Source organism: Alligator mississippiensis, chromosome 1 (genome assembly GCF_030867095.1).
Source record: "Alligator mississippiensis isolate rAllMis1 chromosome 1, rAllMis1, whole genome shotgun sequence".
Taxonomy (NCBI): Eukaryota; Metazoa; Chordata; order Crocodylia; family Alligatoridae; genus Alligator; species Alligator mississippiensis.
In genome coordinates this window covers 162,848,291-162,872,669 of record NC_081824.1, presented here as the reverse complement: position 1 = coordinate 162,872,669, position 24,379 = coordinate 162,848,291, and the positions used below count along the sequence as shown (strand labels likewise).

Genomic DNA, 24,379 nt, shown 5'->3' with positions numbered 1-24,379 from the left:
TCTATTCAAACACTGAACCTATTTAAGTGTGACATAAACCAAAAGCAATTTTAGATAAGACACCAATAAAATTTGTCTACCTCAGAGCTCCTCTCTCTGAAAGTGGCTGTAAGACTGATAGGAATGGTTGTAAACATGGTTTAAGAGAATGAGGTTGATGTTATTCAGTTTATGTAGAAAGTAAAAGGTAAACTTGAAAAAAGAAACAAGGCAAACAATGACCTGATGCAAGCCCTACAAAATATGCACATACCAACAAATTTTGCCTTGCATGCTAACAATACCCCAAGGCATATTTACTGGTCAAAACCAAAACTTCAAAAACTAAAAATATCACTGTCATTAGTCTAGTTCATAAATAATTCAAACATGATTACTAAACTCATCCTCTATATAACTCCTTTTATTTACAATAAGAATCAATTCAGTCCACATCCGCAGCATAAAATAGGCATGAGGATCTTGGTTAGCATGGCAATGTCCATCAACTAAGCTGTAGTTTTAACTATTTTTCAATATGGAGATTCACTTCTGTCTTGACAGCTTCTATTGCTAAAAAAAAAGTCTGCATCATTTTTTACACTTTTAATTAACTTTGTTTTCAGCTTTACTTGGTACTGGAAATGTTTTGTAAAATTATCCAAATGAAAATATTTGGCTAGCCATAACGAACACTGAATTATGCAAAGGCATTTTTTTCCATCTGAGGCCTTACTTAACAGCACTGAGTTAATCAGGCTGCTGTTTACCTGATAGTTTTGACAGCTTCTTCATCTTTATCTACATCAAGATCAGATGGGTCCATAAAAAACATTTTGTCCTCTGGGGGAGAGGGTTCTTCTACATCATCCAAACCCCGACTGCCGTCACTGTTCATTTCACTGCTGTCAACTTCCATTGGCATATCCAAATCTTGGCCAGGACTTGCAGGTTCTAGCACCAAAATAGGATTATTTTAAGCAAATGAAAAGCCACAGAAAACAGTCCAAAAAAAAAGGCAACAAAATTATCAATCCATAGATAAAATTAGAATGAAAATGTATTTTAAAATTCTCAAACTCTTTATTAATTATGTGCAAAGAATTAAGAATTAACATTTGTAAAATGAAGCTTACAAAATACATCAAATCAAGCAGAGTGAGGGGGTCACAGACAACACAGTTCTCATAACAGAACCATACAAAAAGTCTTGGGGTTCAATTTGCTTGTTTATTAAGGGCTTTTTGTGCTGCTCAATTATGTGCTGGTACCAAATTAAAGTGACTTAAAACACAGTGGAGAATTTGCACGGCCACAACTAGTGCCACCTGACCTTCCACCCACAAAGGAGATGAGGGGTATTTTGAGAAAGGTTTGGGGTGGCTTGCAAAAAAGAAGGTGCAACAGAGCACAGCCAGCCACTCCGCAACACATGAAGTCCCACAGGAGCAGCCCTGGGCTAGCTGCTTCAACAGGTCTCCACGTGCTGCAGCGCATCTGGCTGGGTCAGGAGGATGCTTCAGTGTGGGGGCTGCCTGCCAGCAAGGCCAACACTGAAGCACCCTCATGCCCCAGCCATCCCCCTCATCATCCACACCTGCATTTAAGCACAGTAATTTACTGTGCCATCGGATAGTACTTGTGTAAGACAGGACTATCCAACTGCACAGTAAATTAATCTATACCGGCCTAATTGCCGCACATGTGTAGACAGTGATGCTTTACTGCACAGTAAATTAGTCTACTGTCTAATAAAGTGCAGGGGTAAACATGCCCAATGAGAAACAACAGTTGTTTTCATCCTTCATGGTAAACAGTAAGCAGATTGAGCACAACTTTAATTCATTTTTTTTGCACAAAAACCTCTCAACTCTAGACTTCAAGAGAAATCTCAAACAAAGCTTGCCAAGAATTTCAATTTAAAATTGGTATTACAACCAAAAACCTTAATTCAATTACCTCATAGGTACAAATTCTCTTTAAAAAAGGAAAAAGTAACAAAAAGAAGGAATTTATCATTAAAATATTCAGAGTTGAAAAGACCAGATGGTAACAAAGCCTGCATATTTTGTTAAGTCTCCAGAGATGCTTCACTACCTGAAAATATTTTTTTCCTACCTCCATTGAAAACCACTTCTCCAAGACAGTCTCTAGGTACTTTAGAAGCACACCGTTTGTGACAGTTAAATCTACAATCTGAAATGGAAAAATATATATTAATATTACATTATTATAGCTGAATTTGTATTCAGAAGGAACCTGTGAAATATCTATCATTCATTGATTTCACAAGATATTCACTAGTTTTAGGCTAGATTTTAATCATAGCATAAAAGCCAGAAGGCAGCATCAGCAAGCTCATGGCAAAATGATTCTTGACCTCAAGATACGTGAATTACCACCACTACAAATTAACATCACATGACATCTAACAATATCTTTTCAGCTCTTTTCCTTCCAGAAAATATACTGTTCTTTTCTGCTTCTCTGTCTCAATTTGTATATTCAGTCCTCATTTAGTTTCTCCCCTGCTGTATTTTAATTCTTTCATTCTTTTTTCTCCACTCAGTCCCTTCCTTGCTACTAAATGCTATGGGATCAAAGTTGGTCCTCCTCCATAGCTTTTGTTCCAGGTACTGCTATGGGTCTGAATATCTGTCCCTACAGCTGTGGCAGCCACAAGGCTACTTTGGAACTCAGTATTTCATCGCATCATTTTCCAGTTTACAATGCTATCCTACCATGAATCTCCAGTAACACCAGGCCATGCTAAAAGTTTCCCCATTATCTCTGAGACTACGCGTGAACCAACAATCTGGCCCATTTCTGTTGCTCCTGCCCACCTGAAGTAAGGTAATCTTATTCAGACTTAAGAGAAACACCAGTGTCCTACTTTTTTAAACCAAGTAGCTAGATCCTGGAACTCAACCACCAACCTCTTTAACAGTCTGAGTGCCTAGGGTGATCACGTCTACGCAAACTGATCATTTCCCCTTTTCTCTAGGCTGCTTTCAGTCAAATTTGCAGAATTTGGTCACTTTCTTAATTATGAACATTTGGAAGTAGAGCAATGAAGACGTTAAAAAAAATCCCAATATAAGCTAAAGAAATTAAAAGCATGTCTACATAGCGGCAACAGTGTCTTAATCAAGGGCAACCCTAAGCCTAGCCCATTCACTGCTCCTGCATACTCCAAACTAGAGATATAACAACAGGGAGCTACTCCAAGCTGCTCCTGAGACCTTGGTTTCCTGCATGTTTGACTGCACCACCTCTGGGATAGCAGTCTCCAACTTCATTTTCAGATTTGGAGCATGCAAGTAGGAAATGCTGAGTGTCAGCCCTGCTAAGACATGTTGCTTTAACAGCACAGATATACCCCAAGACTCCCAATGGTTTGCTCAGAATCCAAGTAGGAATTTTGGTGGTACTGAGGGATACAAATGCTTTATTGGAGGCTCAGAGGCACAGAGGCTGATCAAAGAGTCCAACAGATTGGAAAGGGTTCAAATTCTCATCTACCTTTAAGATTTCAAAGTGATTTGCACAGTTTTTAATGCCACTTGCACATATTAGCATAAGTTTTCTAGGAGTATACATAGCCACTCATATGCATACGGCTGTTACATGAAGAGTGCTAACCTGTGCGAAAGTGGCATTTTGGGGACTTAGATGACCACGCCTGGTCATCTAGATAACCGAAAAAGAAACAGAAGGCTACCATAAGTGTAGTCTTGCCTGACCCTGCTCAACAACCACAAACCCGCTAAGCCCACAGTTCCCAATCTATGGTACGTGTACCACCAGTGTTAGGCAGACAACTTGTCAGTGGTATGCGTTAACAGATTTATTATAATTAATTTATATGACAAAAATTTGCTAGTGGTACTTAAGATTGTATCGTTTTAAATTGGTGGTGTGCAATCTGGCAGAGTTTGGGAACAACTGCACTAAGCCTCACCGTTTTCATTATGCATCTCCATTTTGGCCTGAAAAGTCCCTAGGCAATTAGACTTGGAATAACGTATATGCACAGAAGCAAGTCAGAATGACTACCTAAATGCCTCACTAGCACCTAATCATACAACAATCCTTCTTCTATCTGGGAAGTACATAAAATCATCTTAATTCCTTAGATAGCAAAAATCTTCACAAGCAACTGCCTGAAGCTGAGGGGTGGAGAAAAAGTAGGCCCCACACAGATTTTGCCCAATAGCCAAATGGTTAGAACACTTGCCCAAGAAGTAGGAGACTTGGATTCCAGGCCCCACTCAGGCCATAGAGAATTGAACCCACATCTCTCACTTCATAGGACAGAATCCTAAATCATAAGCCCATGGGCTAGGCTAGGCTGCTGGTATACTCCTGTTACAGTTGGGCCTCTGGACAGCCAAGAATTAAAGAGTCAAGAGGTCAGGACAGCAAGCAAGAGGATATGCGACTTGCAGCCTACTGAGACATTCCCCTGGATTCTGCTGTCAGCTTTCAAAGCTGTTTAGGTCTTTTGGTAAAACAATTAATCCAAAAATTCGTAATCATCTATGAGTTATTGGCAACTTCTTTCAATGTATTTGAGGGCTAACTCCACTAATTTACCGCATACATCCAACACGGTCATATTTCAGGTACAGTGTTGCTTACTGGCAACAGCCCTATTTACTTTGATAATCTTTTTAACTCACTCTAGCATATTTTGTTTTGTTTCTATGGTTCAAAACCTACTCAGTGATTCACTACTTTGAGTAAGCAGCGCTTGGCATTCTGTTCATTCAGAGACAGAGAAAAACAAGGTAACATGCCATAAACTAAGCATGATGGTGATATAATCAAAGATATGAAAATATAATAATAGAAATATAAATAACAGGATGGAGATGTTAAGCTACATTCCAAGGCAAGGCACACAGCTGAAAGGTACTGAACAGCAGGGCTGTGCGAAGCTTCGATCGCTAATTCGATTCAGCAGAGATTTGGCTCGAAACAATGGCCAAATCTTCGGATCCGAATCAAATCAGGAGATCCTTTAACCGCTCCGAATCAAATCGGGACCCTTCAAATCAATTCAGAAAGATTCAACGATTCGTACGTAGATACTGCTTTATGTTTTTTCTACGTACCTCAAGGTACCAGGCAGCTCATGAATGCTGAGATGGTGGGATGGATGAAACATCCCACAGGAGCACAGAAGGGTCTCCAACGCGCTCAGCGGTGGAACCGGAGGTGGACCAGAAGCACTTCCGGGTCTGCTGCAGTGTGTGGAGGACCCCCCCGCGCCGGTGACTGCTGCCTTCTGGGTCTGGGGGGGCACCCAGGGTCCCCCCATAGCCAATCACCAAGCTGGGGGGTGGAGGGAGGAGGAGGGAGGCAAGTGCGAAAGGGTCCCCCGCACACTCAGCCACGGACCCGGAAGTGGACCGGAAGTACTTTGGGCTTCTTTCCTATTAATTCCATCCAGGAAGAGCGCACACTAACCGCAAAAGCTTCTTCAGCCTGACAGAGGGTTTTTAAACCCGAAAGCTTGCTAAGAAAATTTTTTTTCCAACTATTTAAGTTAGTCTAATAAAAAATATCAGATTCATCCAAAGAACCTTGTCTGCCTATGTCCTTAGACCAACACGGCTACAACCTACACCCCTATATGCATTATATGCGCACTTAATATAACTTGCTGAATAAAAAAAAGAAGTGTAATTATCTTAAATAGTCACAAGACTGTTCAAATTGTGCTGTGGTTCTAGGCAGATATTTTTAAAACCACTTAAATATTATAACTTTAACGAGAATTAATTTTACCACTATAGAATAATAAATTTCTACCTTTACACTGCATTCCTTGGCGAAAAAGGCCCTTGAGCAGGCGTTTGCAGTACTGGCATATGGTGGGACGAGTGTAAGAATGAACAGCAAAGGTATGTGGAACTTTCACTCTGCAAAGCACCATCTTTTCCATCCATATTGGACGGCCACTCCAAGAGGGAATCCTTTTACTGGGTTCTGGGCAGCAACGCTGAAATAAGAGCACACAAGATTACATAAGAACATGCCACATTTAAATGTGATTTTTCAACAAATTTTGCTTCAGAAACTGAACATGCAAGTCTTTCTTTAAATATTTTGCCTAGACAGCTTTACAAAATCATTGATAGCATAAAGAAGGCATGCTATTGAGAAGCAGGGATCCAGATTTTCTGCTCCCCATGGGACAGGGCAGGGAAGCTCACTGCCGTGAATGCACATCACCCTGGTGAAGCGCCCCCTGCCTGCCTGGCAGCAGCAAGGGGCACAACTCTGTGCCGCTGCCCCCACTGCTGCCAGGTAGGCAAGGGGTTCCTCATCAAGGCAGTGCAGTTTGCAGCAGCAGGACAAGCTTCCCCGCCCCCCACTGCCCTGCTGTGCCGGGTCCCACACGCTGGGCCACTGAGGCCCCAGGGGTAGGGCAGCAGGGTGGGGAAGCCTGCATCCATCCTCCCTGCAACAGGCTCCACTCCAGCCCTGCTGCACATGAAAGAGGGGGAGCTGGGCTCCATGCTTTGCTGCGCAGGTGGCAACTGAGCCTCAGGCCACTATATATAGTAGAATTTCATTTTAATCACAGAAAAACACAGATTTTGGGAGGGTTTAAATCAGAGAATTTCCTATTTTTATCAGAGAAGTTGTGATTTTTTAAACAGAGAAAACCAGGATCCCAGCTGAAGTCTTGCAGACTGCAGGAACAAGCATATTCAGTTCCTGTTGAAATGAAGAACCAAATGCATACTATTTGTTCATTCAACATTGTGAAATTCACAAATAGGACAGGTCTACAACGAACATTGATATTGCATGTAGATGCCTTTTAGAATGGAAGGTACTAGCGGCAATCAACCTAAGTAGACAGCCATCACACCACACTATTAGCGTTAGACATCAAAGCAGAAAGCACTGTATATGCCTGGACTAAAAGAATAAAACAAATCAAGATAAATTTATAGTTTTGGAAGCTATAACAAAAGATTCAGTGCCTTACCACTAACCTAGCTCTATCATTTAGAGAAAATAAAATACCAAAAACTTGGGTTTGGCGGGGGAGGGTTGGGAAGGGAGTAGGGGGAGAAAGTACAGGAGAAATACTGGTGTGTGAAGGAATGTGAGGGAGGACCTACTGACAGAGAGATTACAAATCCCATAACAGTTGCTGTCAATAAAACTTTCTTAGAATCTAAGATGCACTAAATAGATATGTTGAATATGAATGTAAAAAAAAAAAAAAAAAAAAATGGAACTATGATAGAGGGTGGAAAAATACTGATTATTGCATCTTCATTGAAATAAACATCTGCTGAGATTTTCAATGATTTACAAGGGTCTTCACTGGTCTAAGGCTGGACCTTCCTGTCACTGGCCAAAACACCTGTTCTTAAACTGAACTTCCTATACAATTGATCATTTAAGTTTGTTTGGGTAAGAAAATGCATCTCCATCTATGTACAACACCAAACACAATAATGAAAATAACATCCAGCATTAAGACCAGAAAACTATTTTGCTTAAAATACTTTGGATCAGATCCTCAACTAACAAAGTAAAGTCTCTCCACTGAAGTTTAATCTTCTCAGAATGGAGCCCGATCATTCACTCAGGGAAGAAACAGCTTTACTAAACAGTTCTGGAAGGGCTAAGATGCCTCTGTGGGTTTCAAATTGTTTATATAGAAGAAAACCCATATATTATAGAATTATATGATAAAAAAAGAAATAGGACAAAAATTTAGGGGGCTAAGCCCTGGCTCATTATAACAGAACTGAAACTTTACACCCGCAACAGAAAAACATCATTCTTTATACAGTTATATAAAGGGCAACCAACTCAACAGTAAATGAATATTTAGATCATTAGAAATATGCCAATGACAGTTAAACTGTGCTCATCTGTCACTGATGATTTAACAAAATAATTTGTCCTTTAATGTTTTTAGGTATGTTAGGAATGCAATACAAGAGTTTCACTTCTCATTTTCCCGTTAAGGAGGACGACGACTGTGGACAACAACAAAAATGCTCTATTCTACTGATTTTACTCTCTACAAGAGTTTGAAGTGGGACGGAGCATTTTGGTTATTTTTGTTTTTTGTATTGGTTTGGGTTCATTGCTGAATAATTCTCTCTGGAAAGTTTAACAGGCTATCAGTAACATTTCACGCAGAAACGTACAATTTGTACCATGTTATATAGTGATACAGTAATTACAGACTAAATCTGTATCACAGAGAAAGCTCTGTATTTTATCTCCTAACCCAAGGTTTTTAAAAAGAGTAAACAGTGCTGTGAATGACACACTAATGGTAAAATTATACATAAAACTGAAAGTGGATTTCAACTTTTGTTTTTCACAATGCCAGTAATAATACAGAATTATCCTCAACTGTCAGAGTATAAAAGACTCAGCAACTTAAAAACAAACAAGTACTGATTGGAACTATTTTTTCTCATTTGAAATCAATTTAAAGTTGTTTCTAGTTTCCAGAAACTTGATTAATTTAACTCAGTATTATTTTATTCTAAGTCTACTTTGTTTTCATTTTCTATTACATACCTCTTCAGTAGCAGAGGCTGTGTATTCAGTTTGCGCTGGTCTTGGAATGGAAAGCCCAGTGCTTGGCAAAGAAACATTAGACAAACGCCTCTTTCTCACTCCACTACAGTTGTTTGGAATCTTGAAGGCACATCGTTTATGGTAGTTTAATCCACAGCCTGAAAGTGTCAGTTTGAAAAAACGATGAAAGAGAAGCCTCTCTTTAGGTAAAATAATTAAGAAAAAAAAAAAAATAAGAGTCCAGTATTTATTATTTATAAAGCAGTTAAGAGAGAAGAAAAATAATCCAAGAATATTAAAAAGACAGAAACACAGCATCTTGTCTAGATTTCTTATCATGACACAATAGGGAGCACACTGTATTTCTTCTTAATATAATTTACAGCAGAATCTTGTTTTGCAATAAAAAACATACACCATTTGTCTAAATACTAATTTCCAATGTTCCTGCCTGACATTCGTAAATACCTAAAAAACGGGGTCTTTAAGACTTTATATGGCTGTTGATCTTCCTTACTTTTCTTCCTGCTGGGAGGCTCTCTTGGCTCTGCTGGGGCCACAGGAGTAAAGAGGAAGCCAACTGACAGGAAACGCTGGGTTTCTAGTACCTGGACACCAGCCTGCTGAAAGCAGACTTCAGTATTTTCCAGTCCAGCTGGACAAAGACCATATGAAAAGGGATTCCCATTTGGGATGCTCCATAAATTAAGACAAGCTGAAGCAAGGATCTTAAACTTAATTTACAACACCCCTGTACATCAAATGTTAAAAGCTTTGATTGTTTTTCATCGGCTGGGAAAGGCACAGAAAAATTAAGTGATATGCCCAAGGTCACACGGTCTGTACCAGAGCCAAGAGAGAGCTCACGTTTCCTGACACAGCCCACTGCATCTTGCTTCAAGTACTAGACTGTGCTATTTATTTTCCAGAAGCTAAACTCATATTAGGCCAACAAATTAAATGTATAACACACAATATCCAATATCTCCCGCTACATCCAAAGGTTTGCTTTTCCTATAACTTGCTGCTAAGGCAGAAGCTAGGATCACATACTTCACAGAAGTTAACATTTAACTTACCTTCACATTTTAATCCTTGTCGTACCAAGCCCCAAAGCATCTCTCCACAATAGTCACAAAAAGTAGGGGCCTTGTAGGAATGCACATAAAGCGCATGAGGACGAATCTGGAAATCTTCAACTGTAGCTAAAGCTTTAAAAAAAATTGCAATAAATCATTTTTATTGCAAGATTAATGAAGATTTACTAGAGACAGTACTGTGTTTAAAAAAAACCCAGCAGTTTCAAGAGGACAGCACTGAGCTGTTTAGATACCAAAATTATATCCCCAAATCCCATAGAGCATATTTGGAAGATTACATGTTCAGATGCACAGTTTTTAGCCATTTTTAATTAAAAAAAAAAGTCTGTTGGAATTTCTAAGACAGCAAAACCTTGAGGAATAAACATTACAAGCTACTACATAATATTTAATGCTGATAAAGGGTATGGTTACTATAGAGTACTTAATATTAACCTGTTTTTGTCTGGAGTTTCAAAACATGAATGAAGGGAAGAAAAAAAAAAAAAAAAAAAAATCAAGAATCTTTAATAAAATAAAGTGCTACTAAACATTTAATAGAGCACCTCGCAAACCATTTACCTGAAAACTAATTCAAGTTAACTTGAAACTATATATATGGAGAACTGTAAGCAAAAGTACAATGCTAGACCAGATCTTGCTATCTTTGGTACCCTTCCATTTAGATGAAAGAAATTAGGCCACCAGTCTGAACTTCCAAGAACAAGAAAGCTCTGCTCTGTGATGACATATGGTTCCTAGAAAATGCAGTCACAGTTTGAAACAAATTAAAGAGTACACTGATCAATGGAGCTTGAATTTCCCTACCTTAATCTAACCAGGTTCCAATATTAGGCAATCAATCCTCCCTTGCGTGGTTCTTTTGAGCCTCAGTTATCTTACTCCTACCTCCCTATACCCCTTGATCATTTATATAAATGAACGTGCTGGTATTATAATGTTTAGACCCCTAGGCCTTGCATTTCAAATCCCAACAAATGCATGCATCTGTGTCACACATGCTTATTCAATTGATAGGAAGACCATCAGAGGCCAACAGTAACAAGTGGGCCCAGATTCACTTGGAGATTCAAGTGGACACACCAACCCAAACAACTTGTACAGTATGCATATTAACATATACAAAACAATTGAATAGAAAGTACATAAAAGCTTTGAAGAACAGGGATTATTAGTCTGGAGAAAAGAAGGGGAATTTGATACCCGACTTCAGATATCTGAAGGGTGGTTACATGGAGAGAATGGTGATAGGACTTCTCTGTGACTACAAGAGCACTGGTCAAACTGAAGCAAGGGAAATTTAGGTTGGGAATTAGGAAGAAGTTTCTCACTATGAGGGATGGATATGAATTGGAAAAGATTACCTGCAGAGGCTACCTCAACCCTCGGAAATTTTTAAGAGCAGGCAAAAACTTGTCTGTGATATTTTTGACAAGGATGATCCTGCCTTAGGCAGGGGACGGCCTAAATGATCTCACTAGATCTCTTCCAGCCCTACTTTTCTATGATTGTATAGTGGTTTCCAAAAGTGTTGTTGACCAGCAGTACAAGAAAAAGCTCAAAACAAAATAAACAATAGCCGCATAACTTGTAAAAGTGTGCTTTGAGCCCTACATACAGTCGCAAAACCCAATTTCAAGACACAGAAAAGAGCATTTTACCAACCAGAGTTACAAACCTAACTGCAATAGGTTAAAACCTAGGAAAGCTATTTTGGCGTGGTTTAGCACTTAGTTCTGAGATTCAAAAAAACAACACAACACAACAATACAATATAAAACAATACAACAAAACAAAACAAAAACAAATTTCTTATGTAACCCGCACCCCAGGGTTGCCAAAGGTTAAGCTGAGAAGGGTGGGGCCACTCCAGGCCCAGGAAAACTAGACCCAGGGAGAAGGGTTGAACTACAGGTTCCAACCTGCCCCGGGAGATAGCAGGAAGTTGCCACCAGCTAATAGGAGAGGGAGGACAGGGCTACAAAAAGCCCATGAAAATGAAAAGCAGGGAATGACAGATTGAACTACAATCCCCAAACTGCTTTGAGGGTGAGCAAGGAAGGAAGTGGTAAAGCATGGGGAGGGCATTAGAGCCACTACGGCTGGAGCAGGGAGCAGGCCTTGTTCCCTGATATGCTCCAAGCACCATTGAAAGAGGCCCTGGGATATAGTGGACCCGCCTGGTCTAAGTGCAGTTGGGAGAAGGATGGACTTCCCCACAGAGAAAGAAACAGACTGCTGCTACAGTTCAGGGCCCGAGTTGCTAAAAGGCTGCAGAAGTTAGTGCAATCAATAAGATTATGGAGGTCTTTGTGCCATCTGGAACATCTTAGGCTGTGCACAAGGTGCAGATTCTCACTCTGAAAAGTCCTTTTAAGACTGTTTGGACTTGGAAATTTAAGTTTCACTGAAGTAATTCTATTATCAGGTTTCCATGCTGGGTTCCAGCTTGTGGTTCTGATGCTTATGAGTGTAAATAAATCCAACTTTTTTGTACCATTTCATTAAACCAAGGTACTATTGGGGACACTGAATCACCACTGCCACATACCCACACCCTCTAGTGAGAAGAGTTACACTTACTATACTATAAGGCTAGCTTCTATTTCTATCACCAACACCGATCATAAGGTCTGTATCCATCTTTTAATTGATTCCAGCAAGTTTTAGATCAAAGACCAATATTTCTGGTTTTGTGAACCCATGCAATAATAACCACAACTGTTCAGGACTTGTTTCCCTTCTAAAAACATACGGCTGAAAGGCATCTCCCAGGCCACTAAGTCTACTGTGTTCACTGGAAAACATTTACCCAAAGCTTCCTAAAAATTACCTGTTCTAAACCTTTACACAACCACAAGATGAAACCAAAAACACCTACAACATGCCACAGGTAAAAAGCAGGGGAGATGAGGCCACTGCAAGTAACTTAACACTATAATGACAGAGATGTAATTGATCTACACAGGCTCAGATCTCAACAAAAGAAACATATTCCATTCTAGAGAGCAGAGGTTCTCAAACTGTGGTCTGTGGACCACCACTAGTCCACAAGATCCATTCAGGTGGTCCGCAGAAAGGATGCAGAACAAATCGAGAATATCTGTACTTGTAAGGTAAGACTACTGATATTTAAAATTAGTTGTGTGCAAAATGTATTAAGTGGTCCGCCGAGGCGAAAAAAGCTTCACAACCACTGCTATAGAGGAAGGCCAATTTGCCTGTATTTCTTGCCCATGAGTTGGGGGAAAATTCCTTCCTGACCCTAAATCTGGCAATCACTATTGACCCTGAGCAGAGGAGCAGAAACCTCGAATTAGGAACTGTACTAGGGCCTTGACCCCATAACAAAGAGCACCACGAGAAGTGCTGCCCAAGCCCTGCAATCAAGGGTGGCACCAGGGTGCAGAATTAAAAGATCTGCAGCCCTCAGAGTGTAAAAAGCAGGCTGCAAGGACTGAGCCATAGGCAATTGACTGAGGGAGGCAGGACTGCAGCAGAGGAGAGCAGAAGGCCTGCTAATCAGGCCATTTAGGCTAATAGGAAACTACTGGTCCTGTTAAGGAAGCCCAGGTCAAGTGAGCAAAAGGCACATATAAGCCAGGCTCAGGGGCAGGAGCCGTAGTCTGGGCAGGAACAGGATTCTATGTGCCCTGAACAGAAAAAGCTCAACAAAACTGGAAGGGCAAGAGCTCACATACCCTAAAGAGAAGAAAACCCAGCAGACAGTGAAGTAAAGGGACTGCTTAGCAGATAAGTGATTTAGAGTTTATATTTGGTTTGTGTCAGTGGTGCCTGACCTTTCTGGCCCACAAGGCTATATGAGCAATGCCAGGTTCAACTGTGGGCCAGATTTGGTCTGTAGACCTGATCCCTCTGCAGGGCCCAGCTAGGACCAATCCATCTGCATGGGGCTTAGAAATCTGGCAGTGGGGAAGTGGTGGCAGTATTAATTGCCACCGCTCCCCTGCTGCCAAATTTCCAGACCCACAGAAAGCCTCACTGGCCAGAGGCTGGGCACCCCTGATTTTTGTTGTTGACCATTCATACCCACAAGGCATGACCATGGCTATGGAGGAGACTGGAGGCTATGACTAGTGCTAAGAAGACATGGAGTATTGGTTAGTGGACCATCAGAGGCCTAAAGGCTGAGACAGGAAGGTGAGAGTCATAGGACAGCCAAGACGTAAAGCAACATGGCCAAGCTGAGGGGTGAACCAGCCCAGTAAAGTGAGTTGGATAAAACACTCGCAGAACATTGCTTGCTGAGCTAGGGCAGCCTCCCAAATTAATAATCCTTTCCAACAAAGATGTGGCAGGAAAGACAATGAGGCAGCATCCCAGGGAACAAGAAAGGCAAGGGTAGTAAGACCCTACAGTACTATGGCCACTTTGAGGTATGATGGCTATGTACAGGAACTTAAGAGGTTCCTAAGCATCAGCAGAGTATCACAGTCAAAATGCTACAACTTTAGCTCTGGGTAATATCCGGATTCTTCAGAAACCAAAACATACCAGCATTCATGGAGGGGGGTGGGGGCGGAATCTTTTGTCCCCTGCAGGCAACCAGCAAAAGCCCTGGAACATGGCATTGCCCAGCAGCTATCATACTGAAAAAGCGACTTCTATGCCCCAAATGTCAGAATTGCAAATATCAGATTCCACATATCGCACCAGCTGACAAACTAACACAAACTCCCTATCCTGTCATGCCACCCCTTCCACACACTTAATCAAGTTTGAACTAAAAAACCATTCATACCCTTTGCCCCAACTAATGTGCTTGGAAGACCATTCCAAAATGCCACTATTCTGAAGTTAGAAATCTTAATTTTCAATCTCTTTTTTCAAAGCCTTTTTGCAGCCCTTTGATCTTACGCAGGCATTGTTTTTAGCCTAAATACTACTTCTTCCTAACATCTGCCCCAGAAGTATATTTGTAAACTATACATTCTCAATCTGTTTTGTTAAACTAAACAACTTCTGTTATCATCTTTCCTTTAACCATTTCAGTGGCTCTCTCTGTACCCATTCCAGTTTAAGATAATCGTTTTTGAACAACCATTAACAGAACTGTACACTGCATCCTAAATGAGGTCTTAACAATACCTTACTTTGTGTAGACCAGGGGTAGGCAACGTTTTTTGGCCAGAGTGCCGAAAAAAACTACAATGTCTACCCTGGAAGGTGCCAGAGTGCTGGCATGCCAGAAAAACAAAAGGGGGGGAGGGGAAGTACATGGCAAGATGCACTGCATATTAGTATATTTAATAATCATAAATGTTGCCTTTGTTGTTGTGTATTCCTTTTGTGTTGAGCATGTTGCAATGAGAGAGACAGAGAAAAAAAAAGACAAATGAGAGAGAGAGAGAAAAAGGAGAACAGAGAGAGAACCAGACATACGCACACAGAGGACCACATGCACAAACACAGAGAACCAAAACACACCCAGAACAGACATGTATAGGCACAAAGATGCACAGAACCAGACAGAGGCAAACAAACACACAGAACCAGCTGCACGGGCGCATGGAGCCAGGCTCCTGGGCCACTGGACAAAGTCCAACCCAACAATGCCCTGGTCCCACCACAGCCCCTGTGCTTCCCCAAGGAGCCAGCCCCCAGGCTGCAGTGCAGCTGGCCGAGGCCCTGGCCCAGAGCCTACTCATCAGCCCAACCACCCACCCATCCTGCACAGCTAAGCCTGAAAAAGGTGCAGTGCTCCTGGCAAAGAGCAGCATCAGCCTCATCCCAGTGGTGGGGCTGGGCCAGGGCTGGGCTCAGAGCAGGTGGGAGTCAGGCAGGCTCAGCTGCAAGCCCTGCTGCTGCAAGCACACTGGGCTCTGTGGTTGGAAGCAGCTACCAGAGCCTAGGCCAGTGGGAGCCAGGAGGCTGCAAACAGCTGCTTCAGCATCAGCTCCATACTGGTGGGTGCATGCGTACCTCGAAGCAGACAGTGGGGATAGGGCCTGAGGCAGCACATCCCTCCCACTGTCCACTCTGAGGTGCACGTGCAGTTTCTGCCAGCATGGAGCTGATGCTGGGGCTGCGGAGCCCGGCACATCTGTTTGCAGCCTGCCCGCTGCAGCTGCCCAGAGCCCAGGCTGGCTACAAAAAGCTGCACCGGGCTCCGGAGCCCACTCATCAGCTCCGTGCTGGCAGCAGGGGAGAGGCCAGTGTTGCGCTGCCTCATGCCCCTCCCCCACCATCTGCTCCAACGCACACGTGCACCCGCCGGTATAGAGCTAATGCTGGAGCTCAGAGCAGACGTTTGCAGCCTCCTGGCTGCAGCCGACCCAGGCTCTGGGTAGCTGCTGCCAACCACAGAGCCCAGTCTACTTGCAGCAGGGCTTGCAGCCACCTAGCCGCCTGCTGGGAGCAGCCCGGGCTTCACGGCTAGCAGCAGCTGCCTAGAGCAGCAGGCTGGTGGTGGCGTGCCGAGCAAAACGGCCTTGTGTACCATGCTCAGCATACATGCCAGGGGTTGCTGACCTCTGGTATAGACTCTACAAGTCTCTACTGAATACATCTCAGCCTAATATACAGTAGAATAGTGTTAGCTTAATTCCCAGCTACATCATTTTGGTAGGTAGGTTGTGGTAATTCCACAACAGACCATTACACCCAGATCTCTCTCCTTCTCAATTGTCTCCTATCTTTATACTCCCATTTTACAGCTAAAGTCCTTGTTAGCCCCAAGTGTATAAAGTCACACTTCCTACCACTTGCGAATCTTTGTTTCACAAGATTATCTTAAAAATGTTTCAAATAAAATGTTCCATAACACCATGCACTGTCTGATATTGGTTCAGAAGCTTACCAGAGAGAACTACCTCAACAAGGTCTCCTTCATGTATCTCTTCTGCTGATGTAATCCGCTGCAAAATATTTTCTGAGTTCAGGTCATGGCGAAAGAGCAGAATTTTGTCATACATGCCAAAGAAACCACACTCTGGAAACTGTAAAGGAAAGACTTTAAAATTAGTGTATGCCACAATTTGCTAAACAATTAAAAATTTTTGTTTTCTTTTTTTTCAATACGACTACAGAAGATTTAAGGATTGCATTAGTGCATCAATGATCTGGTTATTACTTAAGCTTATTTTTCAGAAGCTCGGTCCCAAAACAAAAGCACAGGCTGAAAGTGGCAAAAATCCCAAAAAAGGAAAATGTCTAAAACACTGCTGCAAGAGCATTTGCCATCATTGATGTAAACGGATTAGAAAATAACTTAATTTTGTCAATATAGATGCAGCCAATGACTGTATAACAAATGCAATCCATTTGAAATAGAAGTAGTATTTCTAGCTCCCAGACCTACATGCTTAAAGTCACCTTAAGTCAATCTTATTCTTGTCAGCTCAGACATCACTACCTGTATTCCTGACCTCATAGATGTTACCCAGGCATATACCTCTGTACAGATGTGAAGACTGACACTAGAACCTTAGTAACACTTCTGCTGATGTGTAACTCAGAGGAATCCATTGGACTATCCCATGATTTATCAGATGGGCAGGCAGAGGAAGACATCAAAGATATGACTCAATCTACACAAGGAACACACATGCCAAGTAAAAAAGTGGCTTTTTTACACTGACACTTTAAACCATAGCTTATTTGGCATTGCCTTGGCTGTGTTTTTAAAAGGCTGAGCAAAAAAGGTGGCAGTCTCTTAAAACAATAAATAAAACAAGTTTTATTTTCTTTTGCCTAAGGCAGGAGTCTACAATACCTTTTGCAACAGGGACTGCTTTAATGGAGCCTAGCTCAGCACAAACCACTTCCAACCTGGCCTGTAATGCTGCCACAGCCAAAGCCAGAGCTCAAGTCACTGTTTCTCCCAAGGCCTCTCAACATAGTTGCACTGTACAGGTGAAGCTTCTTTCCCTGCCACCCTCTCCCTGCATTAGAAACACTGCCAAAGCCCCTCAATTCCATGAGATGAATAAAATGGCTCTGCAGGCCTTTTGCCTAGTTCTCACAAGAGAACTAGAATGGATTCTGAAGTAGTTAATATCTGCCAGTCTACCTCCCCAACCCCACATCGAAATGGAAATGTAGATTGGGTACAAGCAAAGTATACAGAAGCAGTTGGTCCACGGAAGACGGCAGAATACAGAAAGGTCTGCATATAATATAAAACAAGAAACAAAACTATTAGTTAATGCAAAGATGGGCTTACAGAATCTTACACAGCCAGTACATAAATGCATTACATATATAAAATGTTACAGACCACATTAAAGTTGTACCTTATGGCACCTAGAACTTTAACATTATTTAGTCAACAGAATATCTCTGCCAGGATTATTGTACCGATTGATTGTGTCCATACTTTCTGTACTACTTTGCCCTTCAGTGATAATCATTTCCTTTTTCTGATAGCATTTCCCCTAACAATATTACTGTGGTCATGTGTATTTCAACCATGTAGGCTATCAACCTTTCCTTTGGATGACCACTGTGTAAAACTGAACATTCAAAAGCCTGCCATTGGGTAAACAGTACACACAGCAGCCACCACATCCCTGAAGTGTCACAAAAAGAGGAAATGTTCTTGTTCAGTGTCAACAGATCTCATACATACACCAGGAGATAAAAAAGACCTGTAGGAGAGACAGTTTGTTGGACACTGTCAAATAATCTAATCTACAAAAACTGACTGAGATTATCCATTCCATCTGACAGCCACTGGGGTAAGCATTTACTGTATGATGGAAAAGGAGAAGAGTGTTTTTTCTTCCTTTCTGATCAGTTCTCATAGGTTCCACAAACAAGCATATTTACTCTCTTATTCTTGACAGTGGACCTGAGAGCATAGCAATAGTGTCACAATCATATTTATTTTTATTACAATCTTAAAACACAAGCTGATAGAAAACAAATTACAATAACTGTGGAGAGCCTCCCCCCACTTTTTTCCCATTTGACATTATTTCCAAGTATTTACTTCCATGCCTTGCAACTTGACTGCTAACTAAGTAATTTGCAGCACTCGTTGCCAACTTTATTCCTTTTCTCAGCACAGTCCTCCACAGATGAGTCTTGGTAACTGGCATCTATCCCTGAATTAGCTGGAAATAGCAGTTTTTCCATAAATCTTCTGAATGAGAATGTGTGTCAGGGGAAAGAGATAAAGAGGGTAGGAATGTATGGTCATGGTTTGTGCCTGGAACATCAAAAGAGATTTCACAGCATAGGACTTTATGCTGTATTCAGAACACACACATTGATATACTGTAGTAGTAATATTTCCCATACTTGCCTAACTGAAGTCCTGCCTTTACCTCAAACCACCTCAGAACAGACACCATCACCGTGGGTCTGTAATCATATATTAGTTTGTTTTAAGTCCATTTTGTTCAGAATATTGGTGGTATTTTACCACTGGGCTTCTGGACTTGATTCTTAAAATCTTGGTCGCTGTGTATTTCTGGGTATTTTTTTGCTGGCATAGCCAACTTCTCAGGGTGACCTCATCTGCACTTTCCTTGGCCTTAGAAGCATACGTTGGCTTCCAACACCTGTTGGTACAACTCCAACTCACTACAGCTGCCTGAGAGGAAAAATAGGATACGGAGGAATACGTTAGGATAGAAAACATGTTGCTAAGAGCATTAATTCTGTATGATGTCCATGCTTAAATGCTGCAAATAATGGCAATATTCAGTACCTTGTGATTTTAAGATGGCCATCTAAAACTCCAGATTTCATAAATGTATTGTCAAGATTGTTTCTTCAGCAAGCCTGGTATCAATCATATCGGTAACACGATCTTTCTGGTCAATAAGACAACCCAAAGCTAAGAAGAGCAGATATCTGAAGGGTTGGTTAATCAAAGTGATGTCTCATAGATCTGGTCTTCTACACCTTTAAACCAGGGGTTTTCAAGCTCTTTCAATAAGTGTACCCCCAGCGGCCAGATGGGAAGCAGGGTGGGGTTTGCGACCAGATGCAGAGTGGCAGCAGTGCAGGGTGGTGGGTGGCAGCTACTGCTGCCACCACTTGCAGGCTCCCATAAGTTCTAGTAAAAGTCTAGAAACAACATGTCAGAAAATGTTTCTGTCTTTTCTCCCTTCCAAAAAAATTAAAACAAACTTTTTGGATATACAATATTCATTGACAGGGTGGTAAATGATCTAAATAATGTTGTTCAGGGCTTACTGGTACAGAAACCAGACCCATACTTCCCCACTCGACAAGTAAAAAGTTCTGCATTTAGCTACAGCAGGACCCTTTATCTACATACTAGATCTCATTATCGCCACAGCTTTATAATGTATTGAAGATGCATTTCCCACAGTCACATAAAAACTGACACACTTATTTAATTTTTCAGACGAAACACTTATTTTCACTTAAGATACTTCAACCACTGAATTTAGTATATTAAAGAGATCTAACTGAATACAAAGAAGTTCCCAGAACAGCCACAAAAGCACTTTTTTGTAAAATATCTATGGCATGTAGAGGATTACATAACTGTTCAATATATATTTCATTTACAAATTCTGGATAATTCACTCATGACCTTTTACTTACAAGTAGTGTGTAACATTATGTAAACTTTAACACACCACACTACATAGCACAGGCTTGTCCAACATACAGCCCACAGGCTGCCATATGGCCCGTCAAGCCATTTTATCTGGCATGCGGCAGAGCCGCGGCAGCACGGAGCCGGTGGCAAAGGCAAAGTGGGCAGGGAGCGCAGAGGGAGCGCAGCAAGGCGGGCAGGGAGCGCTACGGGGCGCAGAGGCGCAGCGGGCAGAGAGCATGAAAGCAGCACAGTGAGGCAGGCAGGGAGCCACAGCAGCAAGGGGAGGGGAGCTGCTTACCCCCACGGGGCCCGGGGGAGGCCAAGCAGCAGCTGCTGGCAGTGCCAGCCCATGCCTGGCTCCTCCCCACCTCCCCTCCACCCCCCCACCGCTTCAAGCCAGCCCCGCTGCCCTGTCCTGCCCCGCAGCTTCTCCAGCACCAGGTCAACCCAGTTATAGCCAAGCAGCTCCTGCAGCACCATGTCAACCCAGGCATCCATGCCATGACAACCAGCACCATGTCAACCCCTGCAACTTCACTGGTGTCAAAGGTCACATGACATCCCTTCCTGATACGATACCACCTCCTGTGATGTCTTTGAATATGGCTCGCCCACTGGGTAATAAAAAGTTCATGATCCGGCCCCACATTCAAAAAGGTTGGACACCCCTGGCATAGCAGGTATGTCATAGATATAGCCCATGGGCCAGATTCTACCCATAGAGCAATATCATCCAGCTCCCAGTGCTGGCCCTGGATCTTGTGGCACACACCAGACCAGTCCTGCATGCACAGTCTCCTGCACATGACACCTGCTCTGGGACCTGCACCGCCATGGCATCTGCACGGGGCCAGTCTGAGACACCCTCTCACCCCCATGCTGGATCCAGCGCTCACAGTTCTTGCTCCAGCTGGTCTGGGACACTCACAGTCCACAATACCCACAAGGAGTCAAGTCCAGGACCCCTCCCCACCCCCATATATTGGATCCAGGGCCTGTGTTGCTCGTTCTAGCTGGTCCATGACACATGCTGCACAAGTTCTGGATTAGGCGCCACAGTCCCAGACCTGCTGGAACAAGCACTTGATCCAGCATGCAAGGGGTGGGCAATGTCTGTGGCCCCAATCCAGCTCATGGGGCCAGCTCATTGCCATTCATCCAACCCATGGACAAGTCATACACCATCCTGGCCCTAAATGAATTTTCCACCTCTGCTATATAGCAATTTCTATTAAGATCTTCTTTGCATATAGTTTACAGAATAAAGCCTCTGTCATCTTTTAAGGGTCTGCTTCTTTCAAGGCCTCAAGAGTTCTCATAGTTGTATTTTTTATTTGGATTTATTGGGGGGTTTTGTGGAAGGGGAACAGAATCTATGTAAAAGTTATACCAACTATCTGACTATTGTGGGAAAAGTTTACCAAAGAGAAAGTTATTGCAGCTTGACCTCACCTTGCTTAATACACTGGATTAGTTATCTTCACAGCAAACTGGTTCCACAAGTACATCTCCAACTATGAAAACCTTATCTCTTGCCTACACACATTTTAACACGTATACTACTGGTGCTTAAATATAAGGTATAAGCTTTCCCCAAGTTTGGTGAAATTTATCCCCTTTTCTGAATTCTTCTAAACCAAGGGTATCAAACATATAGCGTACAGAGCCCTGCCATCACCCCGGTGCTGTCCCTGGATCTGATCAGACCCACACAGGACATGGGGCACACCCATAACACAGGGCTGGTCCAAGGGCCAGACAGAGCCCACAGACCCCTCTCTCATCCACCTTTCCACCCTGCCCCTCTGGTATACCTGATCAAGTGGCCACTCCCGCCATTCTGGGAACCATGCTGTGTGCAGTGCAGATACCAGAGCTGATGAAATGGGTATCACACGCAATGCAGTCTGTCTGGACCTGCAGCAGAGCTGCACACAGCAGCTGCCCTGGCCAGACTGCACCACGATACTACACATGGTGCTCACAGGAGGCGCATGCATTCCAGACTAGCTAAAGCAGGTGCCATATGCAGCTGAGTCAGATGGGACAAGCATTGTATGCAGCTCAGCTGACACCCTAAAAGAACTGCACTGCACACAATGCCCATTCCAGCCACTCCAGGATTTGCACCACATGCAACACAAGGTAGGCTTCTTCCTGAGGAGCTATTCAGTACTATGCTTACCTTGCCAAGAGAGTCATACCTGGACTCTCACTGGAAGCACTACTGGAGAATATCAGAGCACTCACCACTCTGGGCCTATTTACCCTGAAAGACCTGCTGGCAACCCAACCACTGCTGCCTGAAAGGCAGAAAAAAGTGTCTTGAATCTTCCATAGCTTGTACTCAATCATCAACATATCAACAGTCATCTAGTCAAAGCCCCTAAACCATTCCATACAAACCTTCATCTAAACTCTACATAAGACTACTGTTATCCATCACACAACACAGACCTAGCACCCTAACCTAGCATCCTAACCTGTAAAGCAGGGGAACCACGGCAGGCAGTGTCCTGTTTCTATTAAGTGTTGTCAATATACACTCAAGACATCCTGGGTAGAGGGCCATGCTCCTCACTACAGGCAAAAAAAATCCAGTTCATACCAATCTGACCATCAGGTAAAATTCCTTCCCAACCCCAAATACGGCTATTGGTCTGACCTGGAGTGGAGGGGCAAGACCCTCTAGCCAGGAACCTCTGACTTTGGTCCCAGCAGGAGCATTGGCACACCCCAATCAAAGTACCCAGCCTTGGCTATAGCCAACACCCGATGTCTCTGGGAAGGCTTAAAAACACCTTGACATACATAGCAGAAAAGAGGGATGGGCGGGGGGGGGGGGGGGCAGGAGCAACCAGAAGAAGACCCCAGAAGCATAGAAAATACCCATGGAAGAAAATAGGTATAGCTATACCTAGATTATCCCTGACCAATGGCTGTCAAGTCTCTTCTTGAACATCTCCAATGATGGAGAGTCCACACCTTCCCTAGGCATTTATTCCACTGCCTCACTGTTCTAACAGTGAAGAAATTTTCCAGATATCCAATCTAAACTAACTTTGCTGCAACTTCAAGCAATTTGCTCGCATCCTCCTCTGCAGCAAGAGAGAAAAGTACTTTTCCTCTTCTTTATGGCAACCCATCAAGTATTTCAAGACTTCTGTCACATCCCCTCTTAAGTGCCTTTTCTGCAAGCTGAACATGCCTGGCTCCTTCAGCCTCTCTGCACAACTTGCTTTCCAAGTCCTTTATCATCCTTATTATCACCCACCACTGGGCCCTCTCCAACTTCTCCACAATTTAAAAAAAGAAGATGTGGAGCTCAGAAATGCACACAAGTACTCCAGATGAAGCCTAACCAACGCTGAGCACAGAGGCACTATCACCTCCCACATCTTGCACCTAAAGCTTCTATTAATGCATTAATCCCAAAACTGCATTCGCCTTGTGTGTGGCTCCACACTGCAGACTCGTATTAAGTCTGTGATCTACCAAGACTCCCAAGTCTTTTTCCATAATGCTGCTGCCATCCAGACAGGTATCAACCATTTTCCATGTGTTTTTTTTTTATTATTCCTCCCTCTATAGCACACTGCATTTGTTTGCACTGCATTTCATCCCATTAGCCCTAGCCCAACTTTCCATTCTGTCAAGAACCTACTGAATTGTGCTTACATTCTCCGTGTTCTCAATTCTCACATTTTTCATCTGCAAATTTCTTCAAAAAACTTTTGATGCCAGCATCCAAACAGTCAATGAACACATTAAGTAGCACCAGGCCCAGAACAGACCCCTGTGGCACTCCACTCAAAATCGCCTGCCATTCTCGCATGGATCCATTAATAATTACCCTTTGCTTGTGGCTATTGAGCCAGTTATCTATCCACTGTATCACAGTTTTATCTATCCACGTCTCTAATTTCTTTACAAGAAGGTCATGCAGGACCTCATCAAAAGCCTTGTTGAAGTCCAGATACACTAAATCCACAATATTCCCTTCATCCACCCAAATAGTTACTTTGTCAAAAGAAGGAAATCAGGTTTGTCTGACATGATTTGTTTTTTTGTAAATCCACACTGGATGCTTGGGATCAGCTGTTCCTCCTCCAGATGCCTGTAAATGGCCTTACTTGGGATATGCTTCAGCTAACTAGTCTGTAGTTCCCCAATTCCTCCTTTTTGC

The 24,379-nt window shown here is 42.7% G+C and overlaps 1 protein-coding gene across 3 annotated transcripts in view; it reads right to left on the bottom strand.

Annotated features, from left to right (window-relative positions):
* Window positions 1-24,379, bottom strand: part of PRKD3 (protein kinase D3) — a 63,992-nt gene that overhangs the window by 22,777 nt on the left and 16,836 nt on the right. For 2 of the 3 annotated variants that reach the window (XM_014600040.3, XM_006270015.4), the window contains exons 3-8: window positions 16,471-16,609; window positions 9,630-9,761; window positions 8,551-8,708; window positions 5,797-5,986; window positions 2,098-2,175; window positions 750-933 (exon numbers count right to left, since the gene is read on the bottom strand). In XM_014600040.3, the coding sequence (XP_014455526.1) occupies window positions 750-933; window positions 2,098-2,175; window positions 5,797-5,986; window positions 8,551-8,708; window positions 9,630-9,761; window positions 16,471-16,609 (881 nt within the window). The remainder of the gene's footprint in view (window positions 1-749; window positions 934-2,097; window positions 2,176-5,796; window positions 5,987-8,550; window positions 8,709-9,629; window positions 9,762-16,470; window positions 16,610-24,379) is intronic. The other variant, XM_019500557.2, reaches the window with a different exon arrangement.